This window comes from Micropterus salmoides, unplaced genomic scaffold (assembly GCF_014851395.1).
Source record: "Micropterus salmoides isolate LMB-PRFRI ecotype aquatic unplaced genomic scaffold, ASM1485139v1 Ms_hic_scaffold_6, whole genome shotgun sequence".
In the NCBI taxonomy this organism is placed as follows: domain Eukaryota; kingdom Metazoa; phylum Chordata; class Actinopteri; order Centrarchiformes; family Centrarchidae; genus Micropterus; species Micropterus salmoides.
In genome coordinates this window covers 9,908,300-9,925,758 of record NW_024044348.1, presented here as the reverse complement: position 1 = coordinate 9,925,758, position 17,459 = coordinate 9,908,300, and the positions used below count along the sequence as shown (strand labels likewise).

At 40.6% G+C, this 17,459-nt stretch overlaps 1 protein-coding gene across 15 annotated transcripts in view; it reads left to right on the top strand.

The window, feature by feature from the left end:
- The first annotated feature begins 1,317 nt into the window (after nt 1-1,317).
- The window catches only part of neo1a (neogenin 1a), a 156,573-nt gene continuing 140,431 nt past the window's right edge, over nt 1,318-17,459 (top strand). For 9 of the 15 annotated variants that reach the window (XM_038700685.1, XM_038700691.1, XM_038700683.1 and 6 more), the window contains exon 1: nt 1,319-1,897. In XM_038700685.1, the coding sequence (XP_038556613.1) occupies nt 1,807-1,897 (91 nt within the window). In that variant the 5' untranslated portion in view covers nt 1,319-1,806. Of the gene's footprint in view, nt 1,898-17,459 lie in introns of all 15 variants that reach the window. The other 6 variants (XM_038700677.1, XM_038700682.1, XM_038700686.1 and 3 more) reach the window with 1 other exon arrangement.

Here is a 17,459-nt window from a genome sequence, read left to right as displayed (position 1 = left end):
ATTATTTCTTCAAAATTCACTTACATGACAGATAGCCTATAGTTAGCTTGTGCTAGCTCCTGTGCTTGGAGTGTATAGGTACATTTGAGAATTGTTTTGGGGGTCTGCAATAATAATTCTTACGGAGTTCCTAATATCCTAGCCTTGTAAGGTTATAATTTTATCTTGTGTGTACAAGTTAGCAGATAATTAATTTTTCATTTATAATTTTTGTAGGCCTATATAACATATATTTGCTTTGTGAGTAGCATAGAAATTTCATCTCATTATACAACCCAGTTGTAAAATGACCAATAAATTTACCTTGTACCTTGTTCACAAAAGATTTTTAAAAAATCACCTTATGGGACTTTAGGGGCTTCAGACTGCATCTTTTTCCCCCTCAAAGATAATTAGGCTAACATTAGCTATAAGCCAAAGGTTTTACTGTAACTTTTTGGTGACTTTTTAAAAGTTTTGGTGAGTTTGAGCCTCAGCCAATCAAAGAGCATAGCAGTCTACTTGCTCATCTAATAACACTACTCAAAATATAAGTTGTTATAGGTTTTATTATTGTGTTAGTTTATTTAACTATATTAGTGCTGTCAAGGAGATCATCTTTGTTTAGTTTAAGAAAGATGTATATCAAATGTTTGAATATTTATTATTCAAGTTGAGTATAAGTTTTTTTTGAGAATCTGGATATGTTTTCAAAAGAGGGGGTAAGTGTGTAAGGTTTTCAGTTTGGCATTGTCTTCCAGAAAGACACTTAGCTTTGTAACTTGAACGTTAGCCAACATGTTAATGTTAATCACCAGTGCAAACGTTTAAACTTAACTTTAATTATGTTTTTGTGAAAGGCAGAGACTAGAGAGCCATACACTACATACAAAATATATGTATGGATAGTGTGGGTCAAGTGATGAGTCAACAAACTAAACAGTGACTAAAGCTACAAGCTAACCAAAGACAAAAATAGGTTATTGGGTTTAGTCAGTGCTTAACGTTTGTTATTAGTAGCCTAAGTAACTTGTCCCAAACAGTTGACGTTATTTAAATGTTAACAAATGTAAGTGTAATTGAGCTTTTAATGAGACAGAAATCTTATGGAAATTTAATGCCTATGTTTTGGACTTTAAGTTAGTTGTAACTTGTGTTGTATAAGGTGTCAAATTTGAACTTAATTTTAGCGCACCACTAATATTAGACCTGCAGTCAGTGTAAAGAAGGAGGTGTTTGGACTGAAATCCCACACCATATTTTAGTTTTTGCCTGAGCACACACAGGATCCAAACTTCCGTCTGACTCCACACCCTGTTTTCCGGGGAGCCGGTGGAGATCCAGCCCTTCAACACGCTGCTCTCTTACGTCCCGTCCGTGAGCAGTGAGCTGGCGGCGGCGGAGATTTCTCCTTCTGGTCGGATCGTATCTTTTTCTCCAACTGAGCTCTTTCCAGTGTTTTACGCGCTTGACAGATATCGGAGTAGTAAAGTCGGCGCTTTGGTGCTCAGTCGCTCGCAAATCTGTATGTCCTTGCGCAGCGCCTCCGTGGCAATGGATTGATTTCAGTGTTTTTTCTCCGACCTCTGCCTCGGCCAAGTTGAGAAAACAGTCTCTCTAACCTGCGGCTCGGTCTTTCCAGCTACATGTTTCATCCGGCCAGTTTTAAAAGTACCTGGCTCCGGATGTTTCTGCACATTTTAGGACTTTGAACTTTTCCCCCCCCTTGTGCATTTACAGGAGGTGGCACGGGGATTTTAAGGATTTCTTTTTTTAAAAGCTTCTCCGGGGTTCCTGAAGCCTGCAAAGATTTATTTGTGAAAAGTGATGGCCGAGCGGGGAGCTCTGTCGCTCCTCTCTCTCCTCTGTCTCACCTTTCTCTACACAGAGACCACCGCGGCAAAGCATGTCGACAAAGGTAAATTCCTTTAGGTCACTGCCAATTGTTCTGCTGTATGTCTGCTTCTTTACTCCTCGATTGAAGAAACTTACCTACATTGTATCACGAGTTAGGAAAAAAAGAAACACACGGAATGCAAGCTGTTTGCTCTGTAACTCCGACACGGAGCTAGGAAGCTAATTCTGCTGTGTTTAGGTCAGCTCCTCACCATTCACCATTTAAACAACTTTAAAAGTAGGCTACTTTTTTTTTTTTTTTTTTTTTTTTATACAGGCACACTGTTTCCTCCTAGACCAGCACTGTTTCAAGCAGTAAGGCAACACGCTTTCCCACTCTGTCCTTTTGTCTGCATAGTGTGTTGAGGCAGAATAGGTTTCTCTGTTTAGTTCTCAAATGATTCATAGACATGCTATATAGCCTAGTTGTTGCATGTCTTTAGGTTGTGTGCAATTGGATTTGAAAGGCCAAATAACACCTTTTGCTTGTTGAATTGAAATCATACATGTACCGGTGTTTGACATAGCTGTGTGGTCATGGAAATGCAAACGATGGCAGGAACTTGAATCAGAAAGAATACACTACGCAAAAAGTCATTAGTGTTCACTGTCAGGTAATAAGCTAGCATCATCAGTCCAGCAGACATCTCATTACCTGGGCGTCAATACATGTTTAGCTGATGGATAAACAGAACCCAATTCTGTTAATTGTTTTGAAGTGAGGGCACTGCACTGCAGTGTGCAGTTCAGTCTCTGTCTTAATCCAACCGGTGGTGATCTGTAGTGAGGAATGCCACTGATATTAGAGGTGATGATGCATAACCCACTACAATCTGTTATAGGCACTCCAAGCCATGAGTGCCTGAGATAAACTGGAGAGCCATGAGGAAAAAATGTCTTTCCAGTAGTCATTGAAGTGCACAGCCCAGCCCTTATCACATACCCCATCGTGACATAGTCACATATCTTTATCATTTAAGCTGACACTAACAAACACAGCAGCAGCATGTGGTCTTGAAATTTTTTAATATAACTGTTGTGCAACACGGTACAGTTTTTTTCCCCCTACCGTTCTTGTGATATGCAAAATAGTTTTGTGTATGTGTCAAAAAAGACAGTCCATGCACCCTTTGAATTGTTTTAATTTTAAGAATGAACGTCCAAAACGGCCATAGTGACAGGCCTGTGCTAGCTATTTGGCTCTTTTGCGTGTAGAGCCTGATGAAAGACCCTCTCCTGCATGAAAAGGCTCTGCAGTGGTGGAAGGGGAGATAGAGAGAAAAAAAGCCCCTCCTTGGCTTTGCTGGAGATCTGTACAAAAGAGAGAGATGGGGGTAGGGGGAAACAGGCTGACTGTCTGGAAAGTAATAAAACCAGGAGATTAAGGGGACCAGGGAGTTCCTTTGGGAGCTTTGATTGATTCCAGAGAATTGGACTGGGACCCACACGCAGAGAGAGTCTCAAATTACTAATTGTGGGGTCCCCTTCTCTGAAAATATCTGTTTATTCAAAACACATTTCTTTAAGGTCCTGACTGCGGCCAGAACTTATCTTTATCAAAGTTGGCAGAGTTGCAGCCCTAAGTTAAATAGTTTCAGTCTGTCTCCTTTGGCCTTGGAGACAGGTATAACAGATGGTCTCCTTTGTTTTACTTTGGAATAACCTGTTAAAAATCAGCCAAACTGCTGCTATTATTTTTTACCTTTTTAATCCTCTGTAGCTCTTACAAGTTGTTAGAACTTGCCTCAAAAAGTTTGGCTTTTGTAAAAGTCCCTGTTAGAGGAGTGTAAAATCCATTTAGGCCCTATCTTATCTCTGTAATCCTGCTGGGAGGGAATTGTGTGCTGATTGTCTCCCAGCGGACAATGCAAATAACTTGCTGAAATGTGTAAACATTTGGCAACCCTCTCTGCTCTCACAGACCACTCCCCAGGGTTTTATCCTCACAGACCACCTCAGATGCAACATTGCCCAGACTTTATAAACAACTACCGTTTTCTTTGGCGTATTTAAGGTCTTCTCTGTGGACTCTGCTGCTAAGAACATAATTTACCTCCTTTGTGTTGTTGTGTTTGGAAAGCCCTGGTGGTCCTACATCCCAGTTTGTGGTGAAAAGAAGTAGGAAAGCTTCAAGTTTTATTGTATTCATCCTGAATTCCAAGAATAAATCTATCACTACTCTTATTTCACAGTGAAATCTGTATTCAAAGTATAGTAAAATGTTTCTTTTTCAGCCATTTACATACATGTATTTTACAACTTCATCTTCAGCTAAAAATATATTTATCATCTTGTGATGAGTTGATAGGGGGAATCATGCAGAGTCACCTGCTGTCTCTGCCATACAGAGTATGCTGTTTATTGATAATTTATTTATGGGCTCCAATCGCTCATAAAGTCCTAATGACCTCCATCCACGAGAGACGGATAATTGCACACTTGGCCAAGTGTTTGATTCATCTGCTTCGCTAATGAAACTGCCCCCATTAGAAAATGCTACTGATCTGCTATGGTCACTGATGTGGAGGCTCAGTTTGTTGCTGCTCAGTGTTCTTGTGTATGAGATGCTGTGGCGAGGTCAACAGTTTGAGATCACAGTTGACAATAACTTGTTTGTGCCTTGCTCTTGTTTGATATTTCAACTTTGCTTGTCCAGGGTTTGTGGGGGTTAAAATGACAGCAATTATCCCTAACTGTCACAGCGGGAAACGTGGATCAATATCGTCTGTAAAGATGCCATGACATCGGCTGTTGCATCTTTTTGGTGATTGGGGGTCAGCGTAATCACCCGCTTTTAGCTGACTATTGTCGCAAACAATTTAAAAAATTGTAATTGCAAAAAATTGTAATCCATTTCATTTTCAGGTATTTCGATTATTTAAATTGCTGTTGTTTTAAACACTGCATACAGCGTAGGCTGAACTGCAGGGTGTTTATAGAGGTAGTGCACTTAAACTATAGCAAGGTCTACATCATTTGCACCATGGAAATAATGCATGCCTTGAAATCTCTTTGATCACCATATCACACATTCATGCGTCAGCTGTTTGTCTGGAAGTTTAATGCAACACCACCAGATTACAACATACACCAGATTGAAGCTACACAAATTCTGTCTCCATGCTATAAATTTGAGTCCAGTATTATTCCTTATGTTTATTGATTCCAATTCAGCATGCTATATAAAACAGTTACTAACTGGCGATGTTAGTCCCCTGTGTATTTGGGGCATAGACTGGGCCGCCTTGCTGGTTGCTCGTGGTGGTGGAGGGAGGGAAGCCAAGGGTCATGGTTTAAAACCCAGAGTGGATCAGGGACATGTCCATGGCTTCTGCTGCCCCCCTGCTGCTGCTGAAATTGAAATTGCCTCTATCAGAGCTGCTTCTAGTGGTGTAGTGCAGAGAGACATGACTTATGTCTGCTTTTCCTGTCTCTCCACTGCAGCCTGTATATCCACCTCTCTTTGATTCCGTTACACATTCAGTGGCCTTAAAATACGTTCTTTGGACTGAACGTGGACTGAAAGTTTCCCACACATGCAGTTAAATGTATGTTTGTTATTTATTTAGAGGTTCTGGTTTTCCTCAATAAATATTTTATTTTTTTTATTTTGTAAATTATCTGTAAAACAATCAACTGTCCATTGCACAGAACATTTTGGTTTTTTTGGGGGGAGTTTGCACACATTTTCATATGGACTGATATTGGGGAAATTAATTTCAACCATATTGCCTAGCTAAATATGCTTGTGGAGTAGAAGACAGTAATTTATCAATCAGGTTTACAAACATTTACTTTGTAACAATTAATTACAGTAATTTAATCAAAGTAAAAAGTCACAATGTTGGAATAAAAACACTTCTGTTTGGGAAGTTATCCTCTGCCACTGGGTTGAAGTTTATTTGAAATTCCATATTTACCAGCTATACTATTTTTTTATTTTTTATTTTTTAACATTAAAAAAATGTATATAACGCATTTATATTAGCAGTTCATGGTCCACCAATTCCATTTGGACATTTATATTCAATATTCAACTTCTTAACTTCTTAGCAGGTAACCCTGGACACAGTAAAACCCTTTAATTTAATGTGGTACAAAACAGGTAAAGCTGTTGTCATCATCAGTTTTCTCTCTACTTTAAAAGCCAGCCTGTTCTGTAGTATGATTGGTTGGTACACATCAAGTGCGCTCCTTTTAAAATCTGAAGTTCTCTCAGCTTCAGAGGTGTTCCTGCTGTGACTAAAACAATGCCATGCGCAGCACCTTTCCAAACCGGCTGCTGTGTGTCTTCTTTGTGTTTGCTGGCTCTTTCATGCCAAAACAAAAAAAGCTGAAGAACAACTTGCTGGAAAAAAAATTTAACAGTGTCAAGAGACCATAAAACTGTCCATACCTTTCCTGTGTGATGACTCCTTTGAGACTTTATACTAACCTGAGGGACATTACATCAACAATAGTTTTTATCTTTTCCTAGAGACATAGCTGCAAACGTGTTTGCCTCACTGATTTCCAATTTTCCTTTAGCTTTCTTTTTAAAATAGAACAAAATGTAAAATTTCTAATTCACAGTGGTGCTGCTGTGCTCTCCAGGCTTCCCTGTTCTGCTGTGATTGAATGATGCTCAGGCTTAATAACCTCAGAGAGCAGTCTTTTCAGTTTCCATGGAGCTAAAGCACATAGCAGCAGTACAAGGAAAGCATACAAAGAAGTGACTGAAATTATGGCTACATGTCAATGCACTATAAGGCATCTTCTGTCGTGCTCTGGAGAACTAAAAAGGTCACTCTAAGCTCCTCAAGCCTCGCTACAATCTTGCAGCTACACTAAACCAAGTTGTGTGTGTCGCATGGGTTTGGAGTTAATGTTGTTGTCAACTCTGTAATTAATTGGTATGATACTTAACAATATGTGTATATTATTAACAATTATTGGTATGTTCAAACTTATTTTAAATTTGTAGTGGAATTTCCATTAATGCAGTTGCAGACTGTGTTTGGAAATCTTTAAAAGGACCAATACAAAAACTATAAAAGGAACCAACATAAGAATCTTGAAAGCATATGATCTGGCGAAAAGCCACATTGACTTTTCAGTTTGTCATCCTGTTACAAGCAAGCGGGAAGCTTCCGGTCAGCGACCTGATGTGAACGCGGTCCCTGAAACGGCCAGCAGGGGGCGATTTTAGTTTTAAGACTGTTGTTTGCTAGACAAAATTGTCATCCTGGTCAAAATGACAGTTAACGTGAGGTACAGATGCACGTAGCTAAGCAGGCAAGCTAACTCCACACACGGCCGTTAGCTGAACCGTCTCCTCCAAATATGGTGATGTACGGTGCCACTGGTTGCAAAAACTCAACATGGCGGCGCCCTGTCGGCCAAACTCGAGTCTTCAAAACTGCAGTCCACAAACCAACGGGTGACATCACAATGACTACGTCCATTTCTCATATACACTCATGGTTACAAGCCATTACCTTTTGACTTGAACACTTCTGCACCTATTTCTTAAACGATCAGTTGTTTGCCTACAGGTATGTAGAATATTGCAGTGGACTGGCTATTGCACATGAAAGGTTCATGTTAAACCAAAACAAATAATTGATCATTCTGACATGCAAAAACTAGCACCACTGTTTACTGAAGCTTTTAGCAGAGCAGACACATCAGCACACATGGCCAAAAAGACTTGCAAGTGAAGGCTGTGTGAATAGAAAGCAGTAGTCTTGCAGCATGACACGTTCTATAATATTTATGTTCTGCCAGACTGCAGTCACAGTTGGTCATGTTCCTCAGGACAGCTTGGCATTGTCCAGTCTTTCACTGCATACAGAAAAACTACACCAAACAAGCTACCGTGTTTCAGTGCACGTCTTTTATAACTACAGCATGACAGCAGCAAATGGCGGTGTGTCTATTGATGTTAGATTTAAGAAGTGTACTGCAAGCAAAGAACTATTTTCCCCTGGCATTAAAGGAAAACTTTGAAAGAATAGGCTTTGTGGCCCTTCTGAAAGAATCCTTATACAAGCTCAGCAGGACAGTGAGGACTTTTTTCCCTAAAAATTTTCCTCAAACCTTTGCTATTTTGGTTCTGTTGAGCTCCTGTCGTGGTGTCTCCTGTCGGTGGTGGCAGCTGCATAGGATTATGACACATGCAAGCTGCGCTTGTCAGATGAGCCTGGACTAATGAGCGCAAGCTCTGTTATACACTGAACTGTTTTTATATATTACAGACATTTTCTATTAAAGTAAGCCTTATAAATATTTAACGTTTTCATTTCTAAATTTCTCATTCCCCTAATTTTTCTTAGATCTCGAAATTAATGTTTAGTGGACATTTCTGTGATTACTAAGCAGTTAAAGGCTGGTTTCATTTTGTATTTTTGTTTTCATCAACAGGTCCTGGTAAATGTCCAAAAGCAACAGTGAAACATTGGAATTCTTGGAGTTGGTGGTCTGGTAGACATTTGGTGTGATAGGTGATGTGGGATCTCATGTGGGATGTTTCAATATTTTCTACTGGGTCATTATCTTACAATGCTATCCCATAACAGTTACTTAAACCTGAAGGATGAAAAACAACAGTCATCTGAGTCATTTGGAGAACATCGCTAAACTTCAGAGAAGGAAGTAAAAAGATAACTGATAGATATGCAGCTCAGGGTTTATTTTAATGAAATCTGCAATTCCTTTAGATTTTGTCATCTCCTTGCCCAATCAGTTGTAACTCTTATGAACCTTAAATTTAATTGGAGTCAATTATATTTAATACAATTGTGAGGTGGCGGGTGTCATTCCTGGCAGCGGTCCTTCTCGTAAATTAAGAGAGAGTGATACTCTTCGTGAAAGAGTGATTAATAACCTTTATTTGGTTCCACTGTACCTGCTTGAGCTCCACCGTCCTGCAGCTCTCAGACATGAATTTATTCTCTGCCGTCTTTTTGGAGGACGTCCAAGGTGTGATGCATTAACCTAAAAGACTTCTCAGTGGTGTAGATCATGGTGTAGTGCAGATGTTAAGTAGCTCGTTATTCAAAGAGTATGCAGGCAAACAAGAATCAATGCAGCTTTTTGAATGTAATGATTCTTGTTCATTGTAATTGTCCAGTACGGATAGTGCAAGTGAAATTTAAATCTTGTTATACCCAACAAGTTCAGATTGTGGCTGATCAAGTTCATTCACCAAATTAATTTGTATTGTTTCTAACATCAAACATCATCATCTTCACTATACACGTCATATTGCAGGTGTTTGGTTTACCAGTACGTGTATGTGGGAGAGATCTTACACACACTGAAGTATCAATCACACGTGTACACACAGAGCCCCTCAACTTCATTTAGTCAAAAGAACTTTTCATGTGCTGAAAGGGTGTGGGGGCAGTCAGTCACAGAGGGATGATTGTGAGCACTGCTCAATCGAGCTGGCTGCCATCATCTTGTGCCTGGCCTGTGTCTCTTGGCAGCTTAAGACATGGTGGGATGTGTGTGTGTTTGGGTGGATATTTGTATAGGCGTATGCCACCCATCTGGGGTTGAACAGCTGTTTTATCAACAAGGTTCAGAGTGTTTCTCTACTTTCGCTGAGAGTTTGGGGAGAAATTAGACCATTTTGATTTAGCCTTGAGTTCATTCTGTATAGCATCTAGTGACCTTGGTGTCATTGATTCAGTATTAGGCAGTGACACATATTTTGAGAAACAAAATAGGAGGAAAGGCTTGTGTTGCTTGCCACAGTGCTTATATTATTATATAAGCAACATTTTTTTTTATATTGTTAAGGCCTTTATTTAGTTTAAGACAAAATTACAGCTTTACACGCAGCTGTGAATTGCAAAGAGGTTGGTAAATGTGTGGTTAGGGTTTGTCAAACAACTTTGATTTCTAAAAATGTGCTTTGGAAAAGATTTTTATAAGATTCACTTAAATTAAAACCTGATGTTTCCCATTGGAAAATATTGACATGTGCACTGGCAAGCACACTGTTCCGACTTTTTCACAATTCTTTACTTTCTTTGATACCACACATAACCCAATTCAATAACAGTGCTCAGCTCCAAAGATTTCTAATTATGGTGTATTTTCAATATGTAATGAGGTGCTGCAACTTTGGTGAGTAGTGCCAGAGCAATTCTGTTTGAAGTTGCTGTATTTTCTCCATACTTGGTCTGTTTTACAAGTCAAGAACTGATTTGTCAAGTTTCTGTAGTGGAAATCCATAGAAACCTCTTTACGTTTGCGCGCAGTAGGTGTAGTATGTTTAGGCTTCAGCAAGAATAGAAGGAGGTGCCATTTTTTTGTCCTACACAGTACTTTTCCATGGCACTGTCTCAGCATGCAAAGCACAGCAATGTTCTGGATTGTTGAGTCTCAGACATTAAGTTTAAACAATTTAGGGTTTAGAGTTAAGACCAGTGTAGGCTCTGTTCTAGTCATGTATATATCAACTTGTGTCTCAGTTCTTCTTGGAGCCTCTCCAGTCAACCTCCCAGGCTTTATTTTGATTTCACCTGCTGCTATGGTGACCCCTGGAAAAATTCTCCTGGATTTAACTGATGTTTCTACTGCTAATTCCAAGCTGAAGCAATTCTTTGAAAAGTTCAGCATTAGATAGAGGCTCCTTTGTGCCGTTGGGAGCTCCCCTTTGGCATGGGGCTCCACTGGCTGCATTGACTTCTTACCATGTTATTGGAACCAGTTCCTCCTCAACTCTGAGCTCATATGAAGCTAATGGAGGTCAAGAGAGGCAGTAGAAATGGTGAAGTTACTGCTTTAAGCCTTTTTAATAAACTGCCATGATGTAATGGAATTGGCCGCCTCTTTTGATTCTGCTTTCTTAGCCCTTCACAGTTGAATAAATGTGTCCCTCAGCAGCACTTTCTCGCAAGATGAAGACTTTTCTCATTTTATAAAAATGTTACACAGCTCTAACACAAAATAAGCTATAGTTTGGCCATAAAAAATGCTGACCGTGCCTTGAAATTTGATATAAGGTAGAACAGTGGTGAATAAATTTGTTGATGGCTGCTTCTTTTTTTATTACAATATTAGGAAACCAGAGCTGGGTGGGTCTTCATTGCTTGGGATTTATGTACACCAATATCAGAGTTCTTAAAAATGGTTGTTTTGAACTGAAACTGAGGTGGTTCTAATTTTACTCCATTTCTTTTGTGGCCATGTACCTATAGTGTCATTTTCTAAATGTGGATTCTAGTCCTTGACCTTTTGGGAAGATGATCTGCTAGTGTCTGTTTTATGTAATCTGATAAAAGAGGAGGTTTGGCTGTTATGAAACTTAAGCTTGTGAGAAGCTAGATTTGGTTCACACAATACAGAAGAAGATTTCACAATTTTCTTTATATGACATTTTGACTCAGAGCATTTCCCTTATGTGCACATATGACTACATTCGTGGGATGACTGCAAGGTTGAGAATAATTTTGTTCACTTTCTTTGACACCATGCCAAAATTGCATTACTCTGACCCTACATACAGTTTCAGTCACTGTGTCTAAATACAGACACGACCTTCCTCTGTATAATATGGAGGAGGAAGAGGAGGATGAGTTCAATGAGGAGGATAAACAGGTTGAGACAGGGCCATAAGCTCCTAGAGGTGAGGTTTTCATCCAGCTTGAAGTGTACGCAACGGGCAGTGATGAAAAGCAGCTGCTTCACTTCGCCCTTATTCCTTAACCACGGTCCCTTGAACCTTGACTCCACTCGCTCCCCCCTACCTCTTAGCCTGTGACAGGTCACTCAGCCACAGTACCAGCATGGCTGCAAAATGGATGGCGGCCAGCAGGGAGCACCTGCGGAGGACTAGCAGGCGAGCAGCATTCCATCACAGGACCTCGAGACACAGATGTCATATGAGACACGAGGGACGTGTTTGAGTGGGGGATGGGGTGGGAGGGCCAGTGGCAGAGGTTTTGGCATGGTGGGACAGTAATGGGCTGGGATAGAGAGCCAGCTGCTACCAACTGAATCTTAATGAGGTGTCCCATCAAGAACACAAGGAGATGAACATTAATGACTACAGCTAAACTTGTCTGTTCATTTATCCCCCCTTTTCAATCACGCTAGGATGAGGTGCATGACATGTTTGGGCAGACAGTAATTGGGCTTTTTTTCCAAGCCAGATTTGAATGTCTTTTCTGTAATAAGGCTACAACAATTGGTTTCATTATTGATTTATCCATCTGTTATTTTTGTGATTGGTTGATTCATTTTTTTGTCCAACCAACAATGCAAAGTTGTGTTTTTCCTTTTTACTGAGAGAGACAAGCAGCAAATCTGCACATTTGAGAAGCTGGAACCAGAATTTTTTATTTTTTTCCCCCTGCAGTTACTTTTTTTTGCTTGATGAACGACTCAAATGATTGATCGATTATCAAAATTGCTCTTGACTAATTTTTTTTATTGACTAATTGTCTCAGCACTTGTTAGTAAGCAGTCCTGCCAAACAGGGAATACAAAGACGCATGATTGTAATAATCAGGGTGTGTGGATGCACAGAATTAGAATCTTTTACCTTTTTTATGAAAAAATAAATGTAATAAGTGTATCAGCCAGTGAAATTATGATAGGATCCCAGATTCGGAAATGTGTTGTTTTACTAAATAAAATGTGAAACCCTGTTCGTCAAACATTACCTTCTTACCATGGACAACAATCATTGGAGCTATGGAAAAATGATTATTCAGAAAGTGTGTTCTTCTTATAACCTTTTCTCTGCAACCAACAATTCAAGTGCTTGAATTTCTGGCTGGGGAGGAAAGCAAAATGCTTCTTCTGCTTTCATACTTCATTTACCTGGAGTGGTCTGAATTAGTCCTGAGTGCATAAGCATGTCATTCAAGCTTTCAGGACACCTGCTGAACAAATTCACTCAAAGAGCACGCATGCACGCACACGCACACATGCATGCGCATGCACTCACGCACGCCTACACACGTACACACACAGAGCAAGATCCCTTAAATATGTCCTGCAGTCTGTTTATGCCATATGCTGTATAATATTGTGGTGAAGTGTAGCAAGTCTAAATGAAAATTCACCCAACATTATCTAATTAAGCAGGTGTGAAAGCAGCTTAATTCAAGTCAGTTTTTGGCACTTCTCACTGGTCCATGTTCAGCGTGAAGCAACAGTTCATTCAGCTGAAAGATGTGAATACGTTCATTTAGTCGGGGACCAAGTTGCACACTTTCATTTCTCCTCAAAAGAAGATGTCAGAAGTGGTCTTGAGTTACAAAGGGTGGTGGTTTTATTAGCCACTGCTAGCCTGTGGGGTGCTTTTTGTTACAGAGTGACAGGAGACTTAATAATGAAGCTCTCTAACCCAGTGAGCCCTGAATCAGTGGAGCCCCTCTTACCCTTCTTTGTCCTTTTCCCAATCCCCCCACAGTGCCACTGCATTCCCTGCCTGGCGGGGCAGTGTCTCTGGGCCAGGGCCATGTCACGCACCCCTTTTGGCCCCAAACGACCATGGTGGGAGGGGTCATGGGTTCAAGTGCTCCCCGTAGAGCGATGCATGGGATGCCTAGCGACGCTATGGCTCCTCCCCCACACTGGCTACATTGGTAATTAATTTCTAATGAGAAAAGAATTGGCTGACCTCGCAATACCTAGCCTCTTGGCTCTACCTCACTATTACTGCCCCTTTCCCATTTTGCCTTTCTCCCACACAGACTTCAAAGAAGAGGCGAGGGTAGCCCCTCCTGGCTCAACGCTGATAGTGAAGTGTTTAGAGAACATTCCTCGCGTGCTAGACAGAGGTTGAGTGTGGATTTTATGGGCTGTGTTTCTGCTAGCCTACACATACCTGTGGTTCATGTGCATGCTGCAGAAGCTTAACTGTCTTAACCCTTTCTAATATGTAACATCAGAAATAAAGCTGGCAGTTTTGAAAATGTGAAGCCTTCTTGGCCTTGATTTAAAAAAACGAAATCAACCTGTGTTTGAGGAGTTTTATAGAAATCTACAGTTGGGTTTTGTTCCATTGTCATTTTGTGCTCATAGCTCTTGTCTAATTTACTGGGCCATTCAAATGCTCTTATAGGAACACCCTGACATTTTGGGAAAATCATTTATATGATGTCTTACCAAGAGTTTGAGTTTAAAGATCAATAACAATTTAATTTCTATGCATTTAATATGGAAATAGTGCTTTGATGCATTTAGTGTAGCTCGTCACAGATGGTAGAAGCAGGGGAAACAGCTAGTTTCTCTCAAAAGTAAAAATGATTAGCTACCCAGCAACTCAAAAACTGTCATATTTAGCTTTCTTGCTAAAAATAGACAGTGCATTGGTAGTCACCAGTATATCAAAGAGTCAGCTGGATTTTGTTCAAAGGTACCAAAATGTGCTAAAGTTGGCAACTTCACAGTCAGGACAAGACTTCTCAGATGCTGTGTACAGCCTCTGGGCGCATTTGTAGTTGGAAGAAGTTCCGGTGTGTGAGCAAGCTGCTCTTTTACATACAATGTCTGGTTTTCTTTCTCTAAGAATGTTAAATAAACACAAGGCCTGTAAATTCGACAGATTTAATGTACCTTTTTATGGAGCTTGTCTAGCTGTTTTCACTTGCTTGCTGTCAGCGTTAAGCTAGGTTAAACACCTCACAGAGCTATGTCATCTAACATCTTCAAAAATATTTTAGTTAAAGGAACCAAAAAAGTAATATTCACATTCAAAGATACGTAATTAAAGCATAGTATCTGTGTGTTGTGGGTTTTCTGGTCAACGCGGCGGCAGTCTATCGATAAGATTTCCTGAGGGGAAACAATTGTGTGAAATGCAGGAAGCCATTAGGAAGCCAGGGACTCATGTCTCTCCCTGCTGAGTAAATAGTGTCTGGGCCTCTCTGCATTTTCCCCACTTTTGAATGAGCCCAGCACTTGTAACAATAAAGGCAGGAAATGAACTGTACTCACACAGGAGTGTGCAGGATGCTCATTGTGCTCCTAATTGACCAAACTAGGTTGAGTGATAAAATCAGACTTGTGTCTTGGTTAGAAGAAAATAGCTCAAAGGTAGCATACAGTAGGTGTGTTCAAAAAAAGAGCTAATGAGACAGTATTTCTTTACATAATTGTTTATTTGGGGCTGTTTTGGCCATGTCCTAACTGACCCAGTTTGTGTGAAATTGAAGCCATGCCTGTCTAATGCAGGTGCTTGCATTGCTTAAATGCAGCATATAGCACACAAATGGGAGTGTGTGATAGGAGAAATGAGTACATGAGATAACAAACATGACACCCATTGTTGTGGGATCGTATGCACTGTGTGAAACTAATGGCAGTCTTCAGTGTCAACCTACTATTTGCTAACCTTACCTGGCAGCACATGCACATTTTTCTCTGTGGAATGCAGGCATGACTCAAACCAGACAGTGATACTTAAGTTGTCATCTAAGAAGCCCCCCAGGGGAAAGTTGTGTTGTCCTTGAGTGTAGACCATAAGCGTATTAAAGATGACCTGCCTCCAGAGAACATTGCTAATGTAGTTGGGATTTAGGCTATGTTTACTTACAATCCTACTACTCATTAGACAAAATTCTGTGTGTGTGTGTGTGTGTGTGTGTGTGTGTGTGTGTGTAAAATGTCCAATTTTTCCCCTGGGCCAGTAGCTTTTTCTGACATAAGCATCTGCTTTAAAGTAATGTATACTAATTAAACACCAAGAATCAAATGAACCAGTTTCCAAATTGCTATTCTGGTTTCATTGTTGGGTAAGGGATCAGTGGTTATCTGGCCCACATTTTGTGCTTAGTGTAATTGATATTTGGTTTACCCTAGATTAAGTGACAACTAAGCAGGTTAGCATTGAGGATTTTCCCAGATTAATTCCAGGAGTCCAATCTCAGTGGGTTGGCCACTCTCCCTGTATCATCCCAAATGTCTGCCTTACCTGGGATTTACTAGCATATGAAAAGGAAATGAGATCAGAGGTGGTGATAAATCCTGCAGCAAAGCCTCCCCTAGAGAAAATGAGATGCGTACACGGCATCGTCGGTCACCAGCTGCTCATGTCCTCGTTTCCGATAAATTGATTTTGGGTGCTCAAGTGATGAGAGGTGGAGTAGTGCTTCAGAGTAGAGCTTTTCCAACTAATGCCAAGTCATTTTGGCCATGCAGTTCATATATTGTCTTTCTTATCGCTAATGATATTTGATGCAGCTTTGCAGTGACTTGTTTGCATTGTGGCATGTGAAGTAATGTGCTCCGTGAGGCCATCTTCCCTTTGTTTGTAGTCCATTTAGCCTTGAGTGATATGTTATACTTCACGGCAAGAATCGTTGCACTATGCTACCCATTCAGGCTGTGTCCACAGAATTCGAGGTTCCCCATGTCCCAGCAGATTCGCTAGCAACTAATTTAGGAGTTGTTAAGTGATTTTAGCATCTGTTTTTTATAGGACCCCAGTGAGCCACAATTGCCACCCCCCTTCTGCACATCACTGTCTGTGCCTGTGGCGTCGAGGCTCGCTTTTGAATTTCAATCAGCCCTGGATGCATTGTTGTGTTTTATTTGAGGGGGATGGGTCAGATAGGGTGTTAGTAGTAGTATTAACTGCTTGTGTGTGTGTGTCAATCAAATATTCAGTGTGACCAATGGGCAGCTCATCGGAGGCTAGTTGGTGTGTTCTCAGGGGGCACATGCTTTAACTGCTGCCCGCGGGGTGAACCCTACCCTCCATTCTTCACACATCGCCATTGCTCCCCTCATCATCCTCCTCACAACGAGAACACAGGCAGTACAATCAATAACAGCCTTACCCTCCTTCTCCTTCCACCACCCTCCCCCCTACGACTCCTCCTCTGGTCAGCCACTCCCTGCTTTCCATTTATCAACACTGTGTTTGATGTTGGCTTCATCATTCTCTGTCAACCCCCCAACACCTCGATGTGTGTAATTGTATTAGATTCGTCATGGTGGCGCGGTTATTTGGACCGCCCCAGCTGGTATTGGGCCAAAGGGCTTCTTTCCGTGTACCTGCAACCCCAGACATTAGTTTTAAGTATCTTTAATGTTTAATTTATTTCCATATGGCGTATGCACAGTTGTGGTTCAATGGGTTCCCCAGTACCTTAAGGTACATTACGTCCTTTAATGAAGACCATTTTCCTTTTCCTGATTCCCATTCTTCAACATCCTTCTCTTCTTACCATTCAGTGAGGCACAAGTTTTAGGTTTACCTTAAAAAGCAAACACACAATGCAGGACTGTTGTAAAGGATGAGAGGAAATGATGGGGGGGGGACAAATCTCACACACAAACATGCATTAGGACAGTGAGAAATGCCTGCATCAGAGTCACTGTGAAATATTCCTTCAGAAATTGTATTGGGCATTTTTGCCACTTGTGCTCATTAGCAGCTTATTTGTTGAAGAATGTGCTCAGTGTGAATATATTTGACAATAATAGTTTTTTTATTTCCCCCCACAAGGACAGAGAGAGAATGTTCAAACTCATACCTAGGCAAGTGAGCTGTGTTTCACTTACATGTTGGATGTACAGATCAGTTTAATAAACTGGAAATGTACTGGATCGTATACTGGAATCAGAGCTTAATT